Source organism: Petromyzon marinus, chromosome 30 (genome assembly GCF_048934315.1).
Source record: "Petromyzon marinus isolate PM22_M1 ecotype Great Lakes invasive population chromosome 30, UKy_Petmar_22M1.pri1.0, whole genome shotgun sequence".
NCBI classification, from domain to species: domain Eukaryota; kingdom Metazoa; phylum Chordata; class Hyperoartia; order Petromyzontiformes; family Petromyzontidae; genus Petromyzon; species Petromyzon marinus.
In genome coordinates, this window is record NC_133696.1 from 11,608,310 (window position 1) to 11,632,785 (window position 24,476).

The following is a 24,476-nucleotide window of genomic DNA, read 5'->3' on the forward strand; positions in this document are numbered from 1 at the left end:
TTTTAAATTCGCGAGTTCAGAGCGTTCATTTTTGCTGATGTTACTAATGGGTTTCTTAGCATTCTTAAGAATAGTGGCTATTTCAGCTCTCGCAACGTCTGCTTGGATGTGTCCTACGCCTTTGAGGGCTACATCGACCTGAGAGATGATATCATCTACTGGTATGTGTTTTGGGGTGACAGCAAAATTCAGTCCCCTAGCCAGTACTGTTTTCAGATTGTTTTATTTTTTACCTACGTGACTTTACCGAATAGAACCAAAGAGTATGGATCCTTGCAGTCACGAAAGCTTTAAATCTAGAATTTAAATACGTTATTTCACTACATTGTAATCGGTCATTTTTTATTTGTATATAAATTACCAAGTGGATTAATTTACAGGGCAGTAGGTGCCCTGTGTGTGTAAGGATGGCACTGCGTAGGGCTGAACGGTTTAGGGAAAATATTTAATTGTGATTTTTCTGACATATTGCGATTTGATTTGCGATAAAAAATGTAAGTCAAGCTTCAGTTCAATATTCACTGTGTAATAGATTTAAAATGTGATGGAGCATTACCACGTGATACCATCAAAATATGAACTGCTCTATATATTCTAATGCAAGGATGGGAACTTAAAATATATTAATTGCTTCCAACATGTATTTCATTTAAAAAAATAATTGAAATAGAAGAATCAAACAAAGAACAGTTAAATAAATAAAAAGTTAAATAAAAAAAGTTATAATAAAAAATTCCAATAAGAAAGTAATAGACCTTTTGAAATCGCAATAAATCGCAGCCTTTGCGATTTGCATTGGTTGAAATTGCGATTTCGATTTTTAAATCGCGATTTCGATTTTTAAATCGATGAATCGTTCAGCCCGAGAACTGCTGTCTGGGTCGGGTCTTTTAAACTGAGGTGACTACCTTCACTTATGAAGAAGATAAGTTTAACTATAACATTCCAGAAAAGGCTCAAATATGTGGATTGGACACATTCTCCAAGTTGAAATCTCCATGAAAGAAGTTCAGTTGTGAATGTGACTGGGTACTGCTACAATGCATTGGCTCAGTGAACAGGCGGATATCAAGTGAACAATACACCTGTAGCATCATGGGCAGGAATAGACTATTGTATGCCTATGGCATGGCCTTGATTTGAACAGTAATTCATGACACCTACTATTTGCCTTGTCTTCGGGTCTCATGTTTTTTTATTAGTAGTCTCTTAGCTGCAGCAGACATTAAAATAAACGAATTTGTTGAGCTTGTATTGTGGTCATTGCAAACATGATGCCTTGAATAAAGGTGTCAGTTTTTGTGCCAGTTAAAAGGGTAAAACCTATTCCTAAATCGGTTCAATGTTTGTGCATGTGCTGCAGACTGTCGGGCATTGCCAGGTCCAAACATTCGAGGCAGTTACAGTCACCTCGAGTGACCTCAATCGGCTTGCAGTATGTCGGGAGATGCATTACGCTTGATTACACGTTCCCAAATAGTACAATGATGAGTGCATGTAATACATTGGAAATTTCATTCTCATGTATAAAAACAATGTCAATCCATTTCAAATGGCTTCATAAATGCATGATAAATGCCCTTGATTATGGATCTCATTCGATTTAATGACGTGTCCCATGCGTGCTGTACGTATGATTGTTTGACTCATGGAAATTGTATAACAGTTAAAATGTTGTGGGAGTGGAGCGGTGCGAATGGTGAGCGCACTGCACTGAACCCAAATACCCGGGTTTGCTTCCCACCGGAAACTAACACCATGTTCACGTGATGTCATGCAACCCATCATGCTGTATAGCCGAGTTTATATTTATGGTGACCATATTGCACGCACGCTTTTGCCGTTATATACACATACATAATATAACTCAAATATAGTCCATAATTTCTAAACCTGGTACAATGTAGTGTATGTTGAACTTCTTTCGCACCGTACGCAGCCAACCGTGCTTATCGGAGGTGTAGTTTGGAGCAGTTTGAAATAAATTACTTTTCAACCAAGATTTCAAAGTGCTTAGCTCCCGTGGCCTTGATTTTTTTGGGAAAAAAATACAAACATTCGAAAGTTAGTTTATTGTTTTAATAACCAAAACCAGAACACAACAGCCAGTAAAGCCACCTATCGCTAAAACAAATACGCCGTACCTGTTACGAGAAAGACATTTTTTTCGAGTTGTTCAAATGTTAATGTGTTAATTCCTAACGCAGTAACGAGTGTCCGCGCCGCAGAGAGTGCGGTGAGCAAGCCGAAACGCAGAGATTCCCAGCGATGTACTCCCATACACTGCGCGGCCGTGAACTACATTCTCAAACGTTTACTGAGCGAGACAACGTGAACAACAACGCCCGGTTCCACCGCTCAGAGACAACGGTGGCGCACGAACGGACGCACGTTCGTTCGGTTTTTTTTGCGGTGAGGGTCAACGTGGTGATTTCACGCCAACGTTTCTTGCCATGAACCCTCCACCGGGCCGGCACGACTGTCACGTTGCCAAACGTGTTATTCATGTGCGGCCAATGCATGGATCAGATTCTGAGCGATACGGCTCCTCCTCACCGATTGGCTTAAGGATGTTCACGACTTGAATGATCACCGCCTTCTTCGTATCGCTGATGTTGATGTAGAGCAACAATTGTGATTTTTCACATTGGGGTGGTTGCGCCAAGGAGGAGCGGAATTTAAAATCAACGCACGACTTTTCGCTCCCAACTGCTTTGAGCTTCATGGGGTCGTGAACTCGTCACAAACTTGTCAGGTGGAGGAGCTTTAATGACAGTGATTTTTTTTCAAAAGCTACCACCAACGTTGTTGGTGGGCTCACCGAGTCGGGTAAAAAAGAAATCCATGTACGTTGAAGGTTGAGTGTGCACAGTATTAAGAACATGGCAGCGGTTTTTTGTTTGTTTAAATCGGCAGAGGAAATGCTGGTTTTCATCCACACAAACGTTCGGTACTTGTATTTTCTCAAATTTATTCTGAACGCCAACTGACAAAAGTTTCTACATAAGCTGCATGAAGCGAACTGAACGCAAACATCGTCACAACGAGCTCAACGCACGTATCGCATCCGAGTGCACGAGAGGGAGAAGTCAGAGCCCAATGAAACCCAACGTCTCTCTCTCTCTCTCTGGAAATACATTTGGTTGTATTGTGTGAGACACAAAGAATAACGGCACGACAACAGTTCCACGTGTTTATTTTACATGTTTTTTTTTAAATATAAAGCGTATGGCATTTAAAAATGCGATAAACTTTTTTTTTCTGGCCATGAAAGCAACATTCGATCAGGTATCATGAGATTTGTGCTTTCGTTTTTGCTCAGCAGGTCATCGAATGGAATTCGAAAGGCCAGACCTTTGGATTTTGGTCAAAGAACCAAGGGTGACTATAGGATTGAGTTTTATTTCACGGAAGTTTAATCAGGGTGTCAGTCTAGCAAACATACTCCCAGTACATACAAATGACCATTCTATGAGGTATACAACACAGCCTCTGATTCGATATGAATTCATATTAAACCTAAGCACTATACTGTAAACAGAATTCGAAATGTTTAACACGTAGCAGCCTTTCGACACCAATATTATTAATAACAGCTTATTTTTTGGGTTAGATCGCGTAAATATGTCGTTAAACCCGCCACCACCCGACACAGTCAACTAGTAAGGTTTGTCAAGTAAACAAATCTGGCTACCGCCTGATGAAGCTAGTTGTAATTAATAGTGAAACATCGTACTAAGATTGTACTGTAAATGTTCTGGCTTGGCTTTCTCCAACAGCGGTGTGGTGTACTAGTAACGAATTGGCCACGTTCTGTTTACGTGACAAACCTTCACTAATTGGCTGTGTCGGGTGGTGGCGGGCTTAACGACACATTTATATATTTACGCGATCTAACCCAAAAAAACCCCCTGTATTATGGAGAATTCGAAATATATACACGGATACATTTATAGATGCACCACTTGATTTCGAATGACCCTCCTAGTAAGTTACACGCGAGATTTGTTTTCATTAAGGGGCAGTCTATAAATGGATCACAGTATATGTATATAGAACGTGAGTGAGGTATAAAGCATTATCGTCCTTGGGTTTAAGCAGACCATGGGAGACACTGCCAAATATATTTTATTACAACCAATGTACTCATTTTAAAACAGGCACCTGAAGGATGACCACACACCAAGTCACTGAGGTTAGGGGGTAGCTGTGTCTAGGTGACCTTTAACCTCTCTAACATTCCACCCTCGGCTGTGTCACTAAGCAGCTCCATGTCATGACAAAGACGAATCGAAGCAGAACTCAATGGACCCTCTGGCTTGGACGAGGTCCCGTAGTTTACATTAGAGTTATCTTCCCAATAGCATCTGGTAATCCAGCAATATTTGTTTCACAAGTCTGACATAAACATAATCTTTATTTAGACCGGAAGAATCCGATGAGCTATGAAGCTCTTTTTTCACAGATGCCCAGTAGGGGTCGGGTCAGCAAGTTACAACAATGAACAATATAACACACGATTGGAGTGCAAAATCGAGTAAAGGTACGCAAATCACTAATACTAAATAAAGTACTTGCTCTGGTTTTGGCCCAGTAACCCAGCTCGGATGTGCTCGCTTAAACACATGTCGCTTGATAACCGTGGTCTAGAAAGCCAAGAGGCTGATGGTAAAACAACACATTTGGTATTTAAATGCGAAGTTCTGCTTATATTTTCTTTACCCACAATGATTCATGGCAACACAACGCCTTTGTGTCAGAACAAGCAAATACAGTTCTGTTTCTTCACCTGAAGGCGGCTGCTTGTGTTGTGGCCGAAACGTCGTGAAAATTTTATTTTATTACATTTTATTTTTATGATTTCCCTTCTACATGACTTTACCGAAAGAACCAAGATGAATCCATGCAGTCACGAAAGCTTTAAATCAACATTATCTAATGTTTCACACATTACATTTATTTAACTCTTTCACAACTGTATATATATTTTAAAATCACAGACTACTCAAGGTTAGAGTAACTGGAGAACATATATATACACCCTCATCAATAATGGGGGTTTCACATTTTTCTGTGTTCCTTACCCAGAAAAGTATAAATCTGCAATCCAGTCCTGCGTGTTATGCAAGATGTGAAATAAGTAAATTTGAGAGTTTAGTAGAACAATGTGTTCTTGTAGAAAGGTACTGGAAACTAAAATTAGGTATGACATAGATCACACTTGCAGCCAATGGTACCCACGGAATATTACTGAGCAGGTAGCATACACATTCATATGTATTTATATAGGGTCGTACCACGAGATTTCCCCGTTAAAATGTTTTTTAACCCCCCAGTTTTATACTGATTGTGTTATCGGTGTCATGTGGTGGTTTTTTTGTTGTTGTCCCAGTCATTGGTGACTGGGCTGAGACCATCAATCCGCCACACTTTAAAACCCGGATGAAACTAAAAACTAAACTATTTTTTTAAAATTTTAACAGGCCTTATAGCTATTTTTTCAAAAGCCACCTGGCGATCACAAATAATAGCTCAACGAAGTGGCTCATCACGTGGAAATTCATAGCAGCCAAATACTCTAAACACACGTTTCTAAATGTGGAGGGAAACACCGGAGGGCCCAGAGAAAATCCACGCAACCACGAGGAGACACCGCAAACTACAAATACACAGCAGCAGCAGCAGGCGCTATGGTCGGGATCGAACCCACGACGCCCTGTACACCAGGCGAGGTAGTTAACATCTCGCCACTGTGGCGCCCTACTGAGTCTTATTTGGCAGAGGCACTGCATGTGGTGGTAAGACACGTGCCTCACAGCAGACGAACCTGGGTTCGACTCCTGACCTTGGCGCCTTCATGCGAACATTCTCTCCCTCTTGTGTATGGGTTTGCTCTGGACTCTCTCGTTTCCTTCCTTAGCCAAGAACCTAGAATGTAACTGGTGTTGGACAACACATCCCAATGCAGGACCCTGCTGGGAAAAAAAAGTCTTCAGACTCAAGTGTGGCTTCCCTTGGGTATATAAGCCATATGGTACAGGATGACATGCCTAGTTCCATGTCGATCTGTATAGTCTGGTATTCGCGCGTTTTGAAAAGAAGAATAATTAGTCTGGAGGACGCTGCCATGGTGTGATGGTTAGCACACTGGAATTGCACCCCAGAGGTCGTCACTTCGATTTAAATCTCCCGGTCTGGCAGAAACTATTGTCACGGTTGCTTGTGGTGGGGTAAAGTGCGGATACTTTGATCTCTTCTAAGACGTCTGCCTAGCCTAGAAAGAGTAGGCCAAGATTCCCTGGAGAGGGGCTTTCTTTTGCGTGTGGTGAATACGAGACGGTCGTCCTTAACACATAACTGTCACGAAGCAGTCCGTAAAGAGCCACATGTGGCTCTGGAACCGCGGCTTTCCGACTCCTGGTCGAGTGGAAGCCCTTCCCGTCAGCGGTGGCGTGAGCAGGCGATTGCAGGGCTGCGCTTTTACCGACTATCATGAGCCTCCACGGAGTTTTGAGCACTATTGGGGTCACCTCGCTGGCGCAGCGCTGTACGTGCCATACAGTCCAGCCATTGGTTAAATTGCAGCTCACTCACGGGCAGCAGATGGGTTGTTACTTTTCACGCGCGCACCAGCGACACGTTTTCTGGAATTCAAGCTGGAAGCTTGCTCACCAGGCGCACCGACGTGCTTTGAATTCAGTCCACAACATTGGCGCAGCTGTTCATGTCGGCCCAACTTCATCCATGGCGTGCAGCAACGTGCATCAGCGTGGGATCCGCTGCTAGGATAGGAGAGCTGCACCACCACGAGGCAAAACTTGCACGAGATGTTAACTCCCTCGCCCGGTATTCAGGAGGTTGTGGGTACGATCCCGACCATGAAGTCTGCCGTCTATTTGGGGTTTTGGACGTTCTCCCCGTGATCGTGTGGATTTGTCTCCGGGCCTCTGGTTTTTCCTCCCTCCACATTGAGAAACAACGTGCGTTTAGAGCATTTGGCTGCTATACATTTCCACGTGATAAGCCATTTCGCTGAGCTACAATGTGTGGCCTGGTCGCTTCTGGAAAAATAACTATTTAGCTCAGTGGGACTTACTTGGTAAAATAAAACAAAGTTCAGTATAGTTGACGAGTGGCGTGAGATGGTCTACCAGCGGCGTGAGAATGGGATATTGGGTTAGGCTTGAGTGCGAGCAATTCTGCCCATGGATCGATGCAAATTTAATTTGACAAGCAGACTCTCCTTCCATATTTTCAGCTGCGGTCTTGACTCTCCTGCAATGGCGCCACGCAGCGTTCGCCTGACCCAGTTGAGAGGAATTCTGCTCAAGGGCATCACAGCCCACCTGAGACAAGTGGTCGTGGAAGCGGCGACCGCGCTGCGATTATAACCAAGGGCCCTCCAACTCCCAGTGAACATGCCGCGGCACGCGACAACATTTCGCCTCATTGTATGCGTATCCTCGCGTGAAGTTGAATAAAATAAGTCCATTAACTAACTAGGTGTAAGCTCGTGATTGTTTCTCAAAAGTGGACTTGGGTGCCTTCGTTATGTATGGAGCGCTATTACTGTATTGAATATTGACTTTGATTTTCTTCTCGGGAGGCTGGGGCACTTTTAAAAATATTAATTTTTTGAAGCATTTCAACCGTGTCACGTGTGGACATTCAGTATACACGTATATACCCGATACAATTTGTATGCCCACCCAAGTATAATCTCGAAATAGTGCCGTGCGCGGATTCAGCTTGGCAAGTATTTATTTTTAACATATTTGTTTAACTTCAACTTCATGAAGTCTTTCTACTGCCTATATTTTTGCGGTTGTGCGATAAAGCTCTCGGGTGCGATTTTGGGCCGTACCGCGTGTTATTTGACACGACGTTTCGCTCAACATTCTGGTACCTACCTCATGAAATAAATCGGATTTCCAGCGCGTGGCGCGAAACGTCTCTTGGTGGTTACAATCCTGAAGAAGCTCCCAGGATGTGGAGCGAAACGACGGATATCGTGCAGTGCAACAACGCACATGGGAGAGTTGAGGCAACCTTGTTAAGTTGTGTAGAGTCTCTTCTCCTTTAACGTGGTAGTTGCGTTCCTGAAGAACACCGGATTACGGAAAAATTGCGTTAAAATTAACATGATATACGGTAAAGTACAGTCCGCGATGCGTACGCAGGCTGAACAAGGACCGAGGCGCGTGGGTAGCATCCAGAAGCATCCAGCAGCATCCCAACGCCTTGCGTGATGACGCTACGCCGAGGCAGCCGGACAAAACCGCTTATTCCTACTCACGCGGTGTAGTTGTGGTCACTCAATCGCGCTATGTCCAATTCGCATCGGCGTTGATACATTCACCGCGTTAAATTTAATTGGCGTTATGAAAACACGCGGCGGCGTTATAGGAGAACAGACTGTAAAAGTTGTCCTCCGCTCGGTCACGTGATCATCCAGACCTACTATAGCCAACTTGTAGCCTGATCATTGAAGTGGCTGTGCATGTGTGTGTGTCAAATATGACTGCCACCAATACAAACACTTTAAATATACTCTTTGGTTCTTTCGGTAAAGTCACGTAGAAATAAATAAAATTAAATAATAATAGAATGCGACGTTTCGATTGCAACACAAGCAACCATTATCAGGTACAAATGAATGAGAAAACAAACACAGTAAACTTGAAAGTACAATGCAGTACAACACAGAGAGTCGGCCAACACCACAGTCAACACCCCACCTGGTTGATTACGTTCTTCCAAAGATTGCTAAATTTGAGAGAGAGACAAAACATAGACACGGAGACACACAGAGAGACACACAAGCAGACAGACTCACACAGAGACACACAGAGAGAGACACACACAGAGACACACAGACAGACATACAAGCAGAGAGAGACACATATAGACACACAGACAGACACACAAGCAGAGATAGACTCACACAGAGACAAACAGAGAGAGACACACACAGAGACAAAACAGACAGACATACAAGCAGAGAGAAACTCACACAGAGACAGAGAGAGACACACACATAGGCACACAGACAGATACACAAGCAGAGAGAAACTCACACAGAGAGAGACACACAACATAGACACACAGACAGACACACAAGCAGAGAGAGACTCACAGAGACAAACAGAGAGAGACACACACATAGACACACAGACAGACACTCACACAGAGACAAACAGAGCGAGAGACACACATAGACACACACAGAGACACACAGAGACACACAGAGACACACAACATAGACACACAGACAGACACTCAAGCAGAGAGAGACTCACACAGAGACACACAGAGAGAGACACACAGAGACACACAGAGAGACACACAAGCAGAGACACAGAGAGAGAGACACACAGAGAGACACACAACATAGACACACAGACAGATACACAAGCAGAGAAAGACTCACACAGAGACAGAGAGAGACACAGACAGAGACACACAGAAAGACACAAAAGCAGAGAGAGACTCACACAGAGACACACAGAGAGACACATAGACAGACACACAAGCAGAGAGAGACTCACACAGAGACAAACAGAGAGAGACACATAGACACACGGACAGACACACAAGCAGAGAGAGACTCACACAGAGACAAAAGAGAGAGACACAACATAGACACACAGACAGATACACAAGCAGAGAGAGACACACACAGAGACACACAGACAGACACACAAGCAGAGAGAGACTCACACAGAGACAAACAGAGAGAGACTCACACAGATAGGCACACAGACACACAAGCAGAGAGAGACTCACACAGAGACAAATAGAGAGAGACACACAGACACACAGACAGATACACAAGCAGAGAGAGACTCACACAGAGACAAACATAGAGAGACACACACAGACACACAGACAGAGACGAGCAGAGAGAGACTCACACAGAGACAAACAGAGAGAGACACACAGAGACACACAGAGAGACACACAAGCAGAGACACAGAGAGAGACACACACAGAGAGACACACAACATAGACACACAGACAGACACACAAGCAGAGAGAGACTCACACAGAGACAAACAGAGAATGACACAAAGAGACACACAGACAGACACACAAGCAGAGAGACTCACACAGAGACAGAGAGAGACACACACAGAGACACACAGAAAGACACACAAGCAGAGAGAGACTCACACAGAGACAAACAGAGAGACACACACAGAGACACACAGAAAGACACACAAGCAGAGAGAGACTCACACAGAGACAACCAGAGAGAGAGACATAGGCACACGGACAGACACACAAGCAGAGAAAGACTCACACAGAGACAAACAGAGAGAGACACAACATAGGCACACAGACAGATACACAAGCAGAGAGACACACACAGAGACACAGAGAGAGACACACAGACAGACACACAAGCAGAGAGAGACTCACACAGAGACAAACAGAGAGAGACACACAGACACACAGACAGATACACAAGCAGAGAGAGACTCACACAGAGACAACCAGAGAGAGACACATAGACACACGGACAGACACACAAGCAGAGAAAGACTCACACAGAGACAAACAGAGAGAGACACAACATAGACACACAGACAGATACACAAGCAGAGAGACACACACACTGAGACGCAGAGAGAGACACACAGACAGACACACAAGCAGAGAGAGACTCATACAGAGACACACAGAGAGAGACTGAAACAGAGAGAGACTCACACAGATAGGCACACAGACAGACACACAAGCAGAGAGAGACTCACACAGAGACAAACAGAGAGAGACACACGGACAGACACACAAGCAGAGAAAGACTCACACAGAGAAAAACAGAGAGAGACACACACACAGACACACAGACAGACACGAGCAGAGAGAGACTCACACAGAGACAAACAGAGAATGACACACACAGAGACACACAGAAAGACACACAAGCAGAGAGAGACTCACACAGAGACAACCAGAGAGAGACACATAGACACACGGACAGACACACAAGCAGAGAAAGACTCACACAGAGACAAACAGAGAGAGACACAACATAGGCACACAGACAGATACACAAGCAGAGAGAGACTCACACAGAGACACACAGAGAGAGACACAACATAGGCACACAGACAGATACACAAGCAGAGAGAGACTCACACAGAGACACACAGAGAGAGACACAGACATAGACACACAGACAGACACTCACACAGAGACAAACAGAGCGAGAGACACACACATAGACACACACACAGAGACACACAGAGACACACACAGATACACACAGAGAGATACACACACATTACACAGACTTTACCTAAAGAACAAAAGAGTAACTCCTGCAGGCACGAAAGCTTCAAGTTTAAATTTGCCGTATTAAAATTACGTGGAGTAAACTAACGACGGCTATTTTCGAAAGCCCAAATGTGGATTCGTTTGCCCTGTGCAATGTGGTGCTTTTCAGTAAATAAATAATTGGCACGCGTAATATAAATACCGGTGTGCAGAAACAAACCTATTACAAAACGCAAAATCTAAATAAGTTACTTGAAGCAGAGAAGCACAACATTTACTGCTCGACGAATACAGCATGCCCATAAATTACACACACATTAAATGAACAATGTGCACCGTTATTTGCAAACGTTTGTAAACAAAACTGTTCTTAAATAATTATCACATAGATAAGTAATTGGGATTTTGCGTCTGCCTGTTATTCAATCGCTCATCTTATCAAGCAACACTCAGGATTCAACTCAAAATGAAACCAACAGCTCCCGTGTTTTGAATCAGAGGGCGAAAGGCATCTTAAGAAGTGCACTTTGCTCATCTCTCCAGAGGTTTGACAGCTGTGTCATGATTCAGTTTTGAGACTTTTAAGAGACCGGGGCCTCGACTCTCAAGCAATGCCAACGATGTAATTTGTGGAACTGCACGGGAGCCCAGCGAGAAGCTACACCGTTGTCTTTATATATATTCAAGACAAGCTAGTGACAGTTATTGACTGTTATTAATTTTATGTTTGAAAACGAGTTTTTACCTTCGATTATTTTGGGTGGCACACCAGTGGCATGCTGTTGCCTAGCCGCCGCGCACGATTGTGATTTGTTTCCATTTTCCCCCCTTCATTATGTTTTTATTTTTTTTATTTTTCTTGCGACCTGTTATGTTTGCTAGGAAACCGATGCCTTTTGCTGACGAAACCCGATTCAAGAGGGTCTGAGCTCACAGGGTACTTCAAAATAAACTTACAACTGAAATGATGTGACAGGGGCCTTTAAGGTCACCGTGCCGAACACCACAGAACGTGGCAATCCTCCGTTATTGTTGTTGTTGCCAGGCAGCTGCATGAATCAATAACTGGCAACTCCTTGTGGACGGGCGCGTTCGTGAGACACATTGGGACATAGGTCCGATTAGTACCTCCAATGGGCACGGTTGGCTACGTACGGCGCAAAAGAAGTTCAACATACGTACATCAACGTACCCTAGCCACTACGCTGAACGGACAGCTTTGTCGCCAGTCGCTGTTGCGACTTGCATTGTTGCGTGTGGTGTGCCTCTTTTAACTGGGCAGATGAGCAATTTGGGTACAGCGTTAATTTGCAACAGAGAACATGTACATTATTCATTCTCAGGTCTTGATGTACTTAAGTGTTTTGGCTACACATTAAATAACAGTATCAACATTCACATTTTCTTCTTGAAACGGATACATCAAGTTTTTTTTGTTTAACATAACACGTTGTTGCATTACTTTGAATGCAACTAAAAAACTAAAATAACAAAGCGTGCTCAGTTGTATTTTGGCAATGCATTTTTGTTGTTGGAATACTTCTCCGGCACACGAGCATATCTGAGAAGTTAAGTTGTGACCGTTAAAGGGGAATCGCTTCAATGTTGCAACTATTTCAAAAGGAAAGTTTCTAAATTCACACGCTCAGTTTGTGCCATTCCTGGCAACCGAATGGAATGGTCAGACCAGTAATGAAGAGAAGTGTTAACGACAACAAGGACTTTGTACGTCTAATCCGTTTGCTCTTGCGCTGAACAGAGTGGCTCGCGTCTTGAAGCGATGGGGACACAGGGCGGCCCTGCTCTCAGGCCCAGGTTTTGCCCGCCGAGCAATAATTCGTCGAGCGATCCGCCTGCTCCCACATTATAGGCAGGAGCCACATCACTCCAACAGAGCACACACAACATATCCTCAAAACAAGGTACAGTCATAACACATTTTTTTCTTTTAAAGGTTTCTGGATTGTTTTGGATGGTTTTTTTCTTGGTTCATGATGTACTCTCATTGACTACAAAGCGGAGGACTGCGATGACTTTAGATTTGCAACGACAACCAATGAAGCCACACGTGGTCCAGCAGAGTCATACCCACCCAATCTGTCGTAGACCACTGGGATGGGTTGTTGTTGTTGTCAACCACAATGTTTATTATGGGGGGGGGTTAATTCCAGGCTGACCATTGAGGTGATATCGCGCAAGCGGTGGGGGGAAGGTGTCACGTGGTGCCTGGTCCCTGGGCCACGTCGGGTAGAGGGGGGCAATGCTCCACGCAGTCGCTTGAAAAGGGGGGGGGGGTGCGTGACGCGCCATTGGCCCGGCGAAGCCAATGCTGGGATGTGAAGCTTTCCACGCACCGCTTCGCCGCAGGTCGGCCAACAGGGCCTTGCTTGTGGCAAGCAGCATTCAGATTGTCCACATTTTTCACAAGGCCAGCAAACGACGTGCTACGCTTGCCAACAAAGGCACGGCCATCGGTAACGTTTGCGCACGTGTTTGCCGCGAGCTGCTTTTAAAGATTCCCCTAGGAAATGTTTCTACGGTTGACGACGGTGGGATCTAAAAGCGGCGTCGAACAAACTAAAGGTGTCACTAGCGAGGCCTCTCAACAGCCAGGCACAAACAAAAATGCCCGCCATTGCCTCTGAGAAGACACTTGCCATCAAAAATACACGCGTTCAAACAAGGCAACACCTACAGGAGACTGCAGTGAATAAAACGGTGTGTTTAACTGCGCTCATTCGCATGCAAGATGTACAACTTCAAAAGGGTGTGGGCAGGCCACGCAGCTGGAAACAAAATCACATGGTGTTGGTAAAACTGTTGCCCGTCTCTATGTGCGTGCAGTTGTGGTGAATTTTTACTCGTCGAGAATGGGTATTCAATAACCAGAATAGGCACTTTGTACTTACGTTGTTGCTCTGCGTCAGCCTCAGGTGCAGCTCTGACCTCATCAATTCCCCGCTGCGCTATTGCTTCAAAGTTATGCGCGTCGAGACTCGTCAGCTGGCATGAAGCCGGCAGGAATCAGCAGGGTTCATGCCAATTGCATCTCCAGAATTAATGTCAGTCCAATCCTAAGAGCTCTCTTCCCATGATTGACAACCACAAAACAGTTCAATGCCAAAACATCTGCCAGTTATGAAACAGAGAGGATGAACGCCTCCAAGATATCCCGCGATCTCTCCTAAGGCCATCGCTGCCGCCCAGCGCACGTGCAGAGAAGGGTCTTTGCACGTGGCACCTGGGACCCAGCTGGAACACACGATGTCGCATGGACGGGGATAAAACCACAAACGCATCGTGCCACACCTTTGGTCCGCTATTGCTATGGACGCGCGGGTCGCCGGGATCCTAACAACTTGCCCCGAGCGTCGCGTCGGCGAGCGACAGGGCGCCGAGTGACTCCGCCAGACAGGGCCGAGTGCGACTGCTGACCGAATGTGGTTCCGTGACATCCATTTCGGAATTGGCTCTGTGAGCACGCCGCACACCCAACTCCGGGGGGGGGGGGGGGGGGGGTCGCGAACAAAAAACCGCCCAAAGTAGGAGGAGGGTCCTCGCCAGACACCACGAGTGAACACCGGACACAGGACACGTACACGGCGCGTATCGTCGCGCAACGGCCGAGACGGATGCCCGCCGCCCGCGTCACCGCAAGGGGCGGGCGGGGGGGGGGTGTCCATAAACGACATCGCTACCCGCGGACCCGACCACATGCCCCCCCCCCCCCCTTCCACCCCCTCCCCCCCCCACAACGCGGTCCCCCGCCGCCGTTGCCACGATCGATCGCGGTAGCAAAAGCGACGGCCTAAAACAGCAAAGCGACGCCAAAAGCGGCTACGGCCACGCCGCGGTGCGGCCGCGGTGGCGCCCGCCGGCCCGCCGGCCCGCCGGCCCGCCGGCCCGCCGGCCCGCCGGCCCGCCGGCCCGCCGGCCCGCCGGCCCGCCGGCGTCTCATGCCGCCCGGTTGTTGCCGTGGTGCAGCGGGATGATGAACACGGTGATGTCGTCGCCGGAGCCCAGCTTCTCGTTGGTGATGCGCCAGCCCTTTTCGCGCAGCACGCCGCGCGCCTTCATCACCAGCTCCTGCGATGCCAGCGTGTACCTGCCGGGCACAAGGACATCTTCACGGCGGCAGCGGCTTCTGGCTGGCCACCGGGCAATGATGGTCACGGCATTGCGCGCTTTCTGATGCGCTTCTGCTGCCGTCTGGAACGCTCTTCCCTCCGTTATTAGGAAGCCACTGGGAGCTATTGACTTTCAAATCTAGATTGCAAATTGATTTCTTTACAACCGATTGCGTTACGTTTGTTGCCCTTCCCCTGCACCTCCGATTAGCGCAGTTGGCTACGTACGGTGCGAGAGAAGTTCAACGTATACACACATCGCTTTTAACAGACTGTTGCGGTAAGTGCTGTCAAGCGAGCACATGTGCAGGCCTGCACAGCACGCCTGCCCCCCCTTTTCGTCACCCCAGTGCTGAAGTTGACACACTGTGCTGCTGCTCATGGTTAATGGATGATGGGACTGCATTAACCCTGACCGGGATTTGAACCTCCCAGTCTCAAGTGTTCGCCTGCCCGTCTCTCAGCCTATTGGTCTGTTTGTTTTGTCCATCTGCCTGTGTGCCGATGTCACTATTTCGCAGCGAGGTAATAATCGGACAACTCCATGCTTAAATATATAACATGTCTAATTATTTTCCAGAACGCGCAGTTCAGCTGCAGTGTCTCATCACGATTCCCTCACGGTGATGATTACGGGGGTCACCTCATTACAAACGGGACGCAGCGCACCTTGGAGACACAGCGTAGAAAATAACATCCGAGACAAATTAGTTATTACATGCAGATAATTGTAGGTCACCAGGCTCTCACAGTTTTGTATATATATAGAGAGATGGACGTGCTTTCTTAATAGAATACAGTAAACCCTCTCTATCCACGAGGGTTACGTTCTTGAAAATGTAGAAACTTTGTTCCACGGGGGAAAAATGGGGCGACGTTCCTGGTGCAAGTGAACGCAGTTAGGGGGGAATAGCAAATGTTTAAAAACAATGACTATCATAAAAAAATAACACTCTAAAAAATGTATCTTTGATGATGATGCTGATTTGACGACGACGGAGGTGGTAGTGGTGGTGAGGAATTCAGGAGGATGACTCCTCAGGAGCTGCAGGGTGTTTGATGATTACAATGCCACACAGTCGTTATCATTCTAGCACTCTGGGGGAGCTCTTGCCGCAAGCACTTTGCCCGATTGCATTTGCGTCAGTTGTCTATACCAAAATGTACAAACGAGTCGGCTGCAAGTAGCACGTATAAAGCAAAAATGCACAATAGCGAGTTCGGAGCGGGATTACTGCGAGGCTTGAAGACTAAGCGGGCAGCTGAGGCGACGTACCTAATCTTCGCAGACAGCTTCAAATGTAGCAACATTCTGCGTGCACCTCCCCAGTGTGGATGGCCTGGCACTACGCACGCTCGCGAGTACCGGAGTCCGGAGGGTCGCGAATAGGGAATGAGAATATACATTTTAGTAACTCACGAATATGTGAAACTCGCGAATCCAAAACTCCACGCACAGCGTGGGTTTGACTGTATTTTGAATGTATAACATTTATATTTTATTGTTATGGGGCTCAACAAAACCTGTGATAGTAACCTCACTAAGAGATAGAAAAAGCAGCTGAGTAAGTAGCCAGGCTTGGCTTGGTTGGTGCCAAAAATACTTTTGGGCTGTCCAGCGTGGATCGAACGATGGGGGTCCACACCGCTGGCCTGTCGCCGGGTATGTGTTTAGGTGTTTACATATTGGTAGTTAGAACGGAATCCTTGCTCAAGTTAAACAAGCCAAACCCTCTCAAAGGTCTCATCAGAAGCAAGTGGCCATTTGATGATGAGAGGGATATTTCCCTATTTATGCATTTATTTATTTATACAGCACCCAAAATCTGCTGGAAAAAAAATGCACACCATTATTATATGTTTCCACAGCACAGCCAAGTTACGATGGACATTTCCTATTCCTAATAAAGGTTTTTGGGTTAGATCACGTTTATTTATAAATGTGTCGTAACCCTCCACCACCCGACACGGCCAATCAGCAAAAAAAAAGTGTCACGTTGACAAAAGACAAATCATTCACTACTTTAGCCCACCGGTGTGTTGAAGAGTGAATCCACATTTACAGTTTGAGTACGACGTTTCGACTTAAAAGGCGCGATTACAAATCCGTCAACAGTGTGGTGGGGGTGGGGCTGCCAGACGGCCTGTCCGTCAAACTCTTGAAGTTTGCGGACGACACCACCCTCATTGGGCTGATCTCTGGTGGGGATGAGTCTGACTATAGGTGGGAAGCTGATAACTTGGTGACCTGGTGTAGCCAAAACAACTTAGAGCTAAATGCTCTAAAGACAATTGAGATGGTTGTGGACTTCAGGAAGAATACAGCCCCACTCACCCCCATCACCCCCATCACCCTGTGCGACTCCCCAGTCAAAACTGTAGAGTCCTTCCGCTTCCTGGGCACTATTCTCTCCCGGGACCTCAAGTGGGAACTGAACATCAGCTCTCTCACCAAGAGAGCACAACAGAGGATGTACTTCCTACGGCAGCTGAAGAAATTCAACCTGCCAAAGACAATGATGGTGCAATTCTATACAGCAATCATTGAATCCATCCTCACCTCCTCCATAACCGTCTGGTACGCTGCTGCCACTGCCAAGGACAAGAGCAGACTGCAGCGTATCATCCACACTGCTGAGAAGGTGATTGCCTACAATCTACCAACCCTCGAGGACCTGCACACGACAAGAACCATGAGGCGAGCGAGGAAGATTGTGGCCGATTCCTCCCACCCTGGACACTCTCTGTTTCAGCTACTCCCCTCCGGCAGAAGGCTGCAGTCCATCAGGACCAAAACCTCACGCCACAAAAACAGTTTCTTCCCATCTGCTGCTGGCCTCTTCAACAAGGCCAAGGGCTTACACTGACTTTAACATTTTATCTACAAAATTACACCTTGCCAATATTAACTATGTTACCCTATTTGTATTTTTTTTAATTTTTAGATTGTATCTTATAGCTATTTTATATTCGATATTTATTCAATTTTATATACTTTAGCCCCTAGGTGTTAGTTAGACTTTGAACCCTTATTATAGTAAGACTTGTTTACCACTTATTTAAGATTTTAGATTCCTATATGTTGAATGTATGCACCATCCTGCCAAAGTAAATTCCGTGTCTGTGTGAACTTTCATGGCGAATAAAACCCTTTCTGACTCCGATTCTGAATATGAAATCGCCAAAAAACTCGTCCTGACAGAAACGTACCCAAAAGCTCGTGTAACCGGCTGGCCCTGTCCCTCTCCTCCCGTAGATCGTAACGAGGCGACAGGCCGGCTAATAAAGACAGCAATAGATGGGTTCAAAGGCGATGATGAGTGGATACACTGCGTTGTGCTCTGCCCTCCTCTTGACGGTCGAGTGACTCCACCACCGAGGGACAGCAGAGGGTTGTGGACCGGCGACTCTTTATTTCAAAGTGTTCTTCTGAGGAGCATGCGTGCATCTGTAATTACGACCGGACGCACATCAATCGACCCCAACGTTACGCAACACCTCACTGCTAAATCCCTGTACAGCGTCCACCCGAATCTGAATCTGAGCCCCCTCTACCCTGAACCCATTACCCCACTGGTGAATGGGGCCTACTGTGCAGTCACGTGAGTCTACGGGTCCAATCCACGGTCACCATTATCTCCATTCACAATTACACGTGTGATTCATTACACGAAGCCCATACCGGTTACACAAGCAGCTCCCGAGGCAAGGGACGGCGCAAAATCTGGCATTCTGTGTGAATATCGATACTATGGACTCGTCGTACGTCACCACGTCTGCCGCTGCTTGGCGAGGGTTCGTGATTGAGAACGAAAAGGTTGATTCACGCTCGGAAATATCCTTCTCATCATCAAGTGGTCACGCGCTTCTGATGAGACCTCCAGAAGGTTTGGCCTCTTTAACTTAAAGCTTCTGAGGCTTCGGTTCTCACTACCAATAGGTGAAGACTTCAACACGTACCCGATGACGCGCCCGCCAGGGATCAACTCAGCCCACCCATCACTTCAGCAGTGGTATGATGAGCAGCCGTAATAACGAATAATGCACAGCTCTTCGGAGTTGTGAGGCTGGTTGACCAGACTTCGTCATGATGCTCATCAACGCGGGGAAAATGGATCACTCGGCACCGATAAAAAATATATAGTATGTCATCCACTAAGCTATTAAGAACAATTTCATGATATCGCTTTCCCATGATATTTGCCATGGCTGACAATCGACCTCATGCCATGGCTTATCCAGTGTCTTTCATTGTCAGTCCTCATATTTTTTCCGACATATATTTAGTTGAGCACGATATATATAAGATGCTGCTGTGTATGCATTGGTTAGTGCACTGGTTTTGGAATCCCTTTGTGGCTGGTTTGATCTCCTCTCTGTCAGCAGTGGCATGTGCAAGCAATTGCATGGGCTGCACCTTTACTTATTGTGGTTGTGCCACTAAACATCAGATTCTGTAGATACGACATTGGATCCTATGCCCGATCAACCAAAAACGACTGCACAAATGTTAAGGTTTGGTTTTTGTCTGCTTCGTTTCCCTGCACCTCGGGATGACAAAGCTTGGCAGCCAAACGCCAAAGCGTTTTGTTGTAAACAGCATGGAGGCAACGTAACTACGGCGTTGTCTCGTCGCGTGGTGAGAGAGATCAAAATGGGGAGGGGCATCAACAGTGGTATGTCATCATCATCATTATCATCATCCTCCTCTGGAATCGTTCCTCAGCAACACGGTTATCTCCGATACCAGTAGTAGAGGCCACCAGCAGAAGTAAAATAATGCCTCCAAAGCAAAAAGTCGACGGCTGTCAGCCCAGGTATTTTTGTTAAATCTATTTTTAGTACCTGTAATGACTGGCCAATGTGGATGGGGGGAGGGGCCGTTTGACCATACGTCACAGGCACGGTCAGTGGCGGTTTGGTGAACAAAGCAAATGTAGTCTCCCCTGTTGCATACTCAAACTAAACTATTTTTTATTTATTTTAGCGGGTAAGGCCCACTGAGCTACGTAGCTCTTTTCCAGAAGCGACCTGGTCAAAAAATGACCGCTCAACTTCGTGGCTTATCACGCGGAAATTTACGATTGCCGCCAAATACTCCGGACGCACTAAGTGGATTCTAAGCGCGGAGGGAAAAAAACGGCGCACCCGGAGAAAAATCCACGCGATCACGCGGAGAGAGAAATACAAACTCCAAATATACAGCAGCAGCAGCAGCAGGCGTCAAGGTCGGGATCGAACCCACTACACCTCCTGCATACCAGGCGAGGTAGTTAACATCTCCTAGCGTGGATGCTCGAGTACAGACCGCACCCAGGGTTACCGGTTGGCGTCGGCGGGGTCGCAGTTTGCCAGGAAGCCCAGCACCACCTCGCTCACAGCCTCGTTGGACAGCACATCCCAGAGGCCGTCCGTGGCCATGATCAGCACGTCGTTGGGCGTGTGGCTGCGCTGAGACATCTCGTAAATGCAGACCTGGCGCGTGCGTGCACACACACATAGGCAAAACAAAGACGAAGATTCCCCCGTGCAGCCTTAACAGACTGGAGAGGCGAGTGCTGTTAGCAAGTAGCACCGATGAAGGACGACACGGCACACGAGCGGGGGGGTGGCCAACAGCACGCCCGGCCGCCTTTGTCTAACAAGTAGCGATATTTACACATCGCACCAGGTACTTATTTGAGGTTGAGTCGACCTAGCAGAGGCCCATGACTAGTTCAGATGATAGTCACCGGTGTTGGCCGTCAGCGGGAATCTAATTTGGGTTGCCAATTTCGTAGTGCAGCGCGCGCTAACTGCGACGCTACCGCTCGCCAGACACACACACGCACACACAGTCACACCACGCACACACACACAGTCACACCACGCACACACAGGCACACCACGCACACACAGGCACACACGCGCACACACGCACACACAGACACACACGCACACACAGACACATAAGCACACACGCACACACACACGCACACACACGCGCACACACACACAGGCACACACACAGGCACACACGCACACAACAACAACAACCACCATTCGCCACTAAGTGGCGGTGACGTCACCACGACGCTTGTGCCAGGCCATGTGCACACACACACAAAGAGACACACACACAGACACACACACACACAGAGACACTCACACACACAGAGACACTCACACACACACAGAGACACACACACACAGAGACACTCACACAACAACAACCGCCATTCACCACTAAGTGGCGGTGACGTCACCACGACGCTTGTGCCAGGCCATGTGCATCTTGAGGCAACGTGAAGTGTCGAACGCCCACTGGCAGGAGGTCACGGGGCAGACCCAGGTGCCACGGGTCGACTGACTGAGATGACTGAGATGACTGGCTGATGCACCACCTGTGCCCCCTACTGTGCCAACCTGCTGTGCTTTAGCCACCTGGCGCTCCGCTCGTTGTTGTGAGCGTCGCTCCTCCGCCCTCCGTTGTTGTTGGAGGGCAACTGCCTCCAACTGCCCAGTAGCGTCCTTCACGAGCCTCCTCCACAGAGGCCGATCTTGACACCGCTGGTACCAGTCATCGGCAAGTCCACTCAGCTCCACGTCCTCCTGTACCACGTCACTCCATCTCTTCTCTAGCTCGTGCCGCGCCCGTTAAGCCCCCTCGATCCGGCCGAACAAAAGCTGTTTCGGCATGCGGTGGCTGGGCATGCGGGCTACATGACCCAGCCAACGCAGCCTTGCCTGCCAGAGGAGTTCACCGATGGGACCTTGCCCAGATCTTTCAAGGATTTGTGAGCTCCTCACACAATCCAGCCTGGTTAAACCGAGGATGGATCGTAGGCAGGCTAGCCTAAATGTTTCTAACCGGCGAAGATGTTCCATTAAGGGGGTCCACGTTTCGCAAGCGTAGAGAAGGGAGGGAATGACCGTGGCCGAGAAGACCTGAAGCTTAGTGCGGAGCGACAGACCAGGTAGCTTCCACACAGCGTTACGCTACTGATGAAAAGATATTGCCGCTCGACTGATTCGGAGTGAGACCTCTGCTGTTAAACTGGAGCCGGTCATAAGCACACTACCCAGGTATGGGAAACTCTCCACTCTCGTCTTGTTGGAATTCCCTACACCCCTGCTGTAGCAGACGGACAGAAAATATGACATCCGTGCAGGACCGCCCTTTCCTGAAACCACATTGGGGCTCCGCAAGCCTCTCCTCAGCGTGCCTGGCAAGGCGATGTTGAATAATCCTTGCCAGGACCTTTCCCAGCACACTGAGGAGTGAGATGCCCCTGTAGTTGTTACAGTCTGTGCGGTCCCCCTTCTTAAAGAGGGGGACCACCAGGGCATCCTTCCAATCCTGCGGAACCCGTCCAGTGGTCCAGACTGTTGTTATGATGTCATATAGGGCAGTCTGTGCACAAACGCCACCCTCCCTCAGCATTTCGCTTTGGAGATCATCTCTGCCCGGTGCCTTTCCTGGTCTCAGACTCCGGATCGCCTTCAGTACTTCCTCAACAGATGGTACCTCAGCCAGCCACTCACAGGGGGTGACTTCATCCAATATTTGAGGCACCGCAGCCTCAGCAGGGTCATCCCCACTTTGTGCCACGATGTTTTCCTGGCTGAGGGGTTTCCCCTCCCCCAGGACCTCACAGAAATGCTCAGCAAATCTGCAAACCTTATTCCTGCTGGTCGGAGATTGGAACACCGTTTTCCCCCCTAAAGATGGTAATAGGTGTGGCGCTGCAGGTTACTTTTTTGATGGAGTTAAATAGAGATTTGTGATCACGGGCCACTGAGGCAGCCTCCAGCAACCCGCGACCACCACCCATCCTTGCAGCGCCTCACGGCTCTCCGAACCTCCGAGCGAAGGCTGCGGTAAGCCTCCTCATTCTCTGACGTGGGATTCTGTAGCCGATGACAGTGGGCCTGTCGCTTTTTCTCAACTATCCTGAACACCTCCTCTGTCAGCCAGGGTCTCTGGGGAGGTCTGGACCGCGTACCCAAAGCAGCCATTGCAGCTGCATGAGTCACAGTCCTAAACCTCGCCCATTTACCCTCGACATCAGGAGGAGTGGGGGACGATGCCAACCCCAGCTGCAAGCGATGATGAAATTCTCACTTGCAACTTTCATCAGATAACTGAGACCAGGCCACTTTAGGTTGGAATGGGGTCCTGGGTGTACACCCACCACCGGAGTGGAAGAATGGCAGCCGCATCTTACAGATGACTAGTCGATAGTCAGAGGGCAGATCAACTCCATGGTAGGTCCTGGTGTCAAGGACATGGGCTCGCATCCGCTGGTCCATCACTATGTAGTCCAGCAGATGTTCTTGCTTGGACCCGGCATGTATCCATGATGTTGTGTGGATGCGCCGATGCCGGAACAGCGTGTTGGTAATTACCGTACAAGCCCATGGGCTGCACAAAAATCTAGCAGCCTCCTACCGTTGTGGTTGAGCTGATCTAGCCCATGCCCTCCAATCACTCCAGACCAGGTGCCAGCATCATGACCAACTCGGGCATTGAAGTCACCCAACAAGATGACTCTATCCCGAGGGGCCACTTTAGCCAGCACCTGTGACAGGAGGTCATAGAAGGTATCTGACTCATCGGCTTTGCCTGCATCCCTCCACGGATGTTCGTCTTCAATGGGGGCATAAGTAACCACGACCACCACTCCTCGCCTCCGGTTGATGGGAAGGCGAGCCCAAAGTAGCCTGGGGCTTACAGCTTCCCACACCTCACCACCACGCTCCCACGCACCCTTCATTCTTTTGTTTAAAAGAAGAGCCACACCCTGTTGTTTGGTAGTCTGCTGCCCCGAGTAGAGGACTGTCCACCCCTAATGGTGGCAGGAGCCAGAACCGGTCCACCGGACCTCCTGAATGCCACAGAGTTCCAGGCGGTACCGGTCCAGCTCCCGACAGAGAAGTGGCAGCCTCTCCTCCGCAGTGAGCGTTCGAACATTCCACGTGGCCACACGAAGTGGCTTCTCGTTGTTTCTGGAGGATCCCCGAGGGTAGAGATTCAACCTCCTGGCTCCGCCAATTGGGGTTTGGTCAGGAGACACCATAGACGCC

General features: G+C 47.8%; 1 protein-coding gene across 1 annotated transcript in view; it reads right to left on the minus strand.

The window, feature by feature from the left end:
- Positions 1 to 2,065: 2,065 nt before the first annotated feature.
- The window catches only part of LOC116947615 (protein phosphatase 1H-like), a 112,485-nt gene continuing 90,074 nt past the window's right edge, over positions 2,066 to 24,476 (minus strand). The window contains exons 10-11 of the mRNA XM_032963564.2: positions 20,734 to 20,885; positions 2,066 to 15,388 (exon numbers count right to left, since the gene is read on the minus strand). Of these exons, the coding sequence (XP_032819455.2) occupies positions 15,238 to 15,388; positions 20,734 to 20,885 (303 nt within the window). The 3' untranslated portion in view covers positions 2,066 to 15,237. The remainder of the gene's footprint in view (positions 15,389 to 20,733; positions 20,886 to 24,476) is intronic.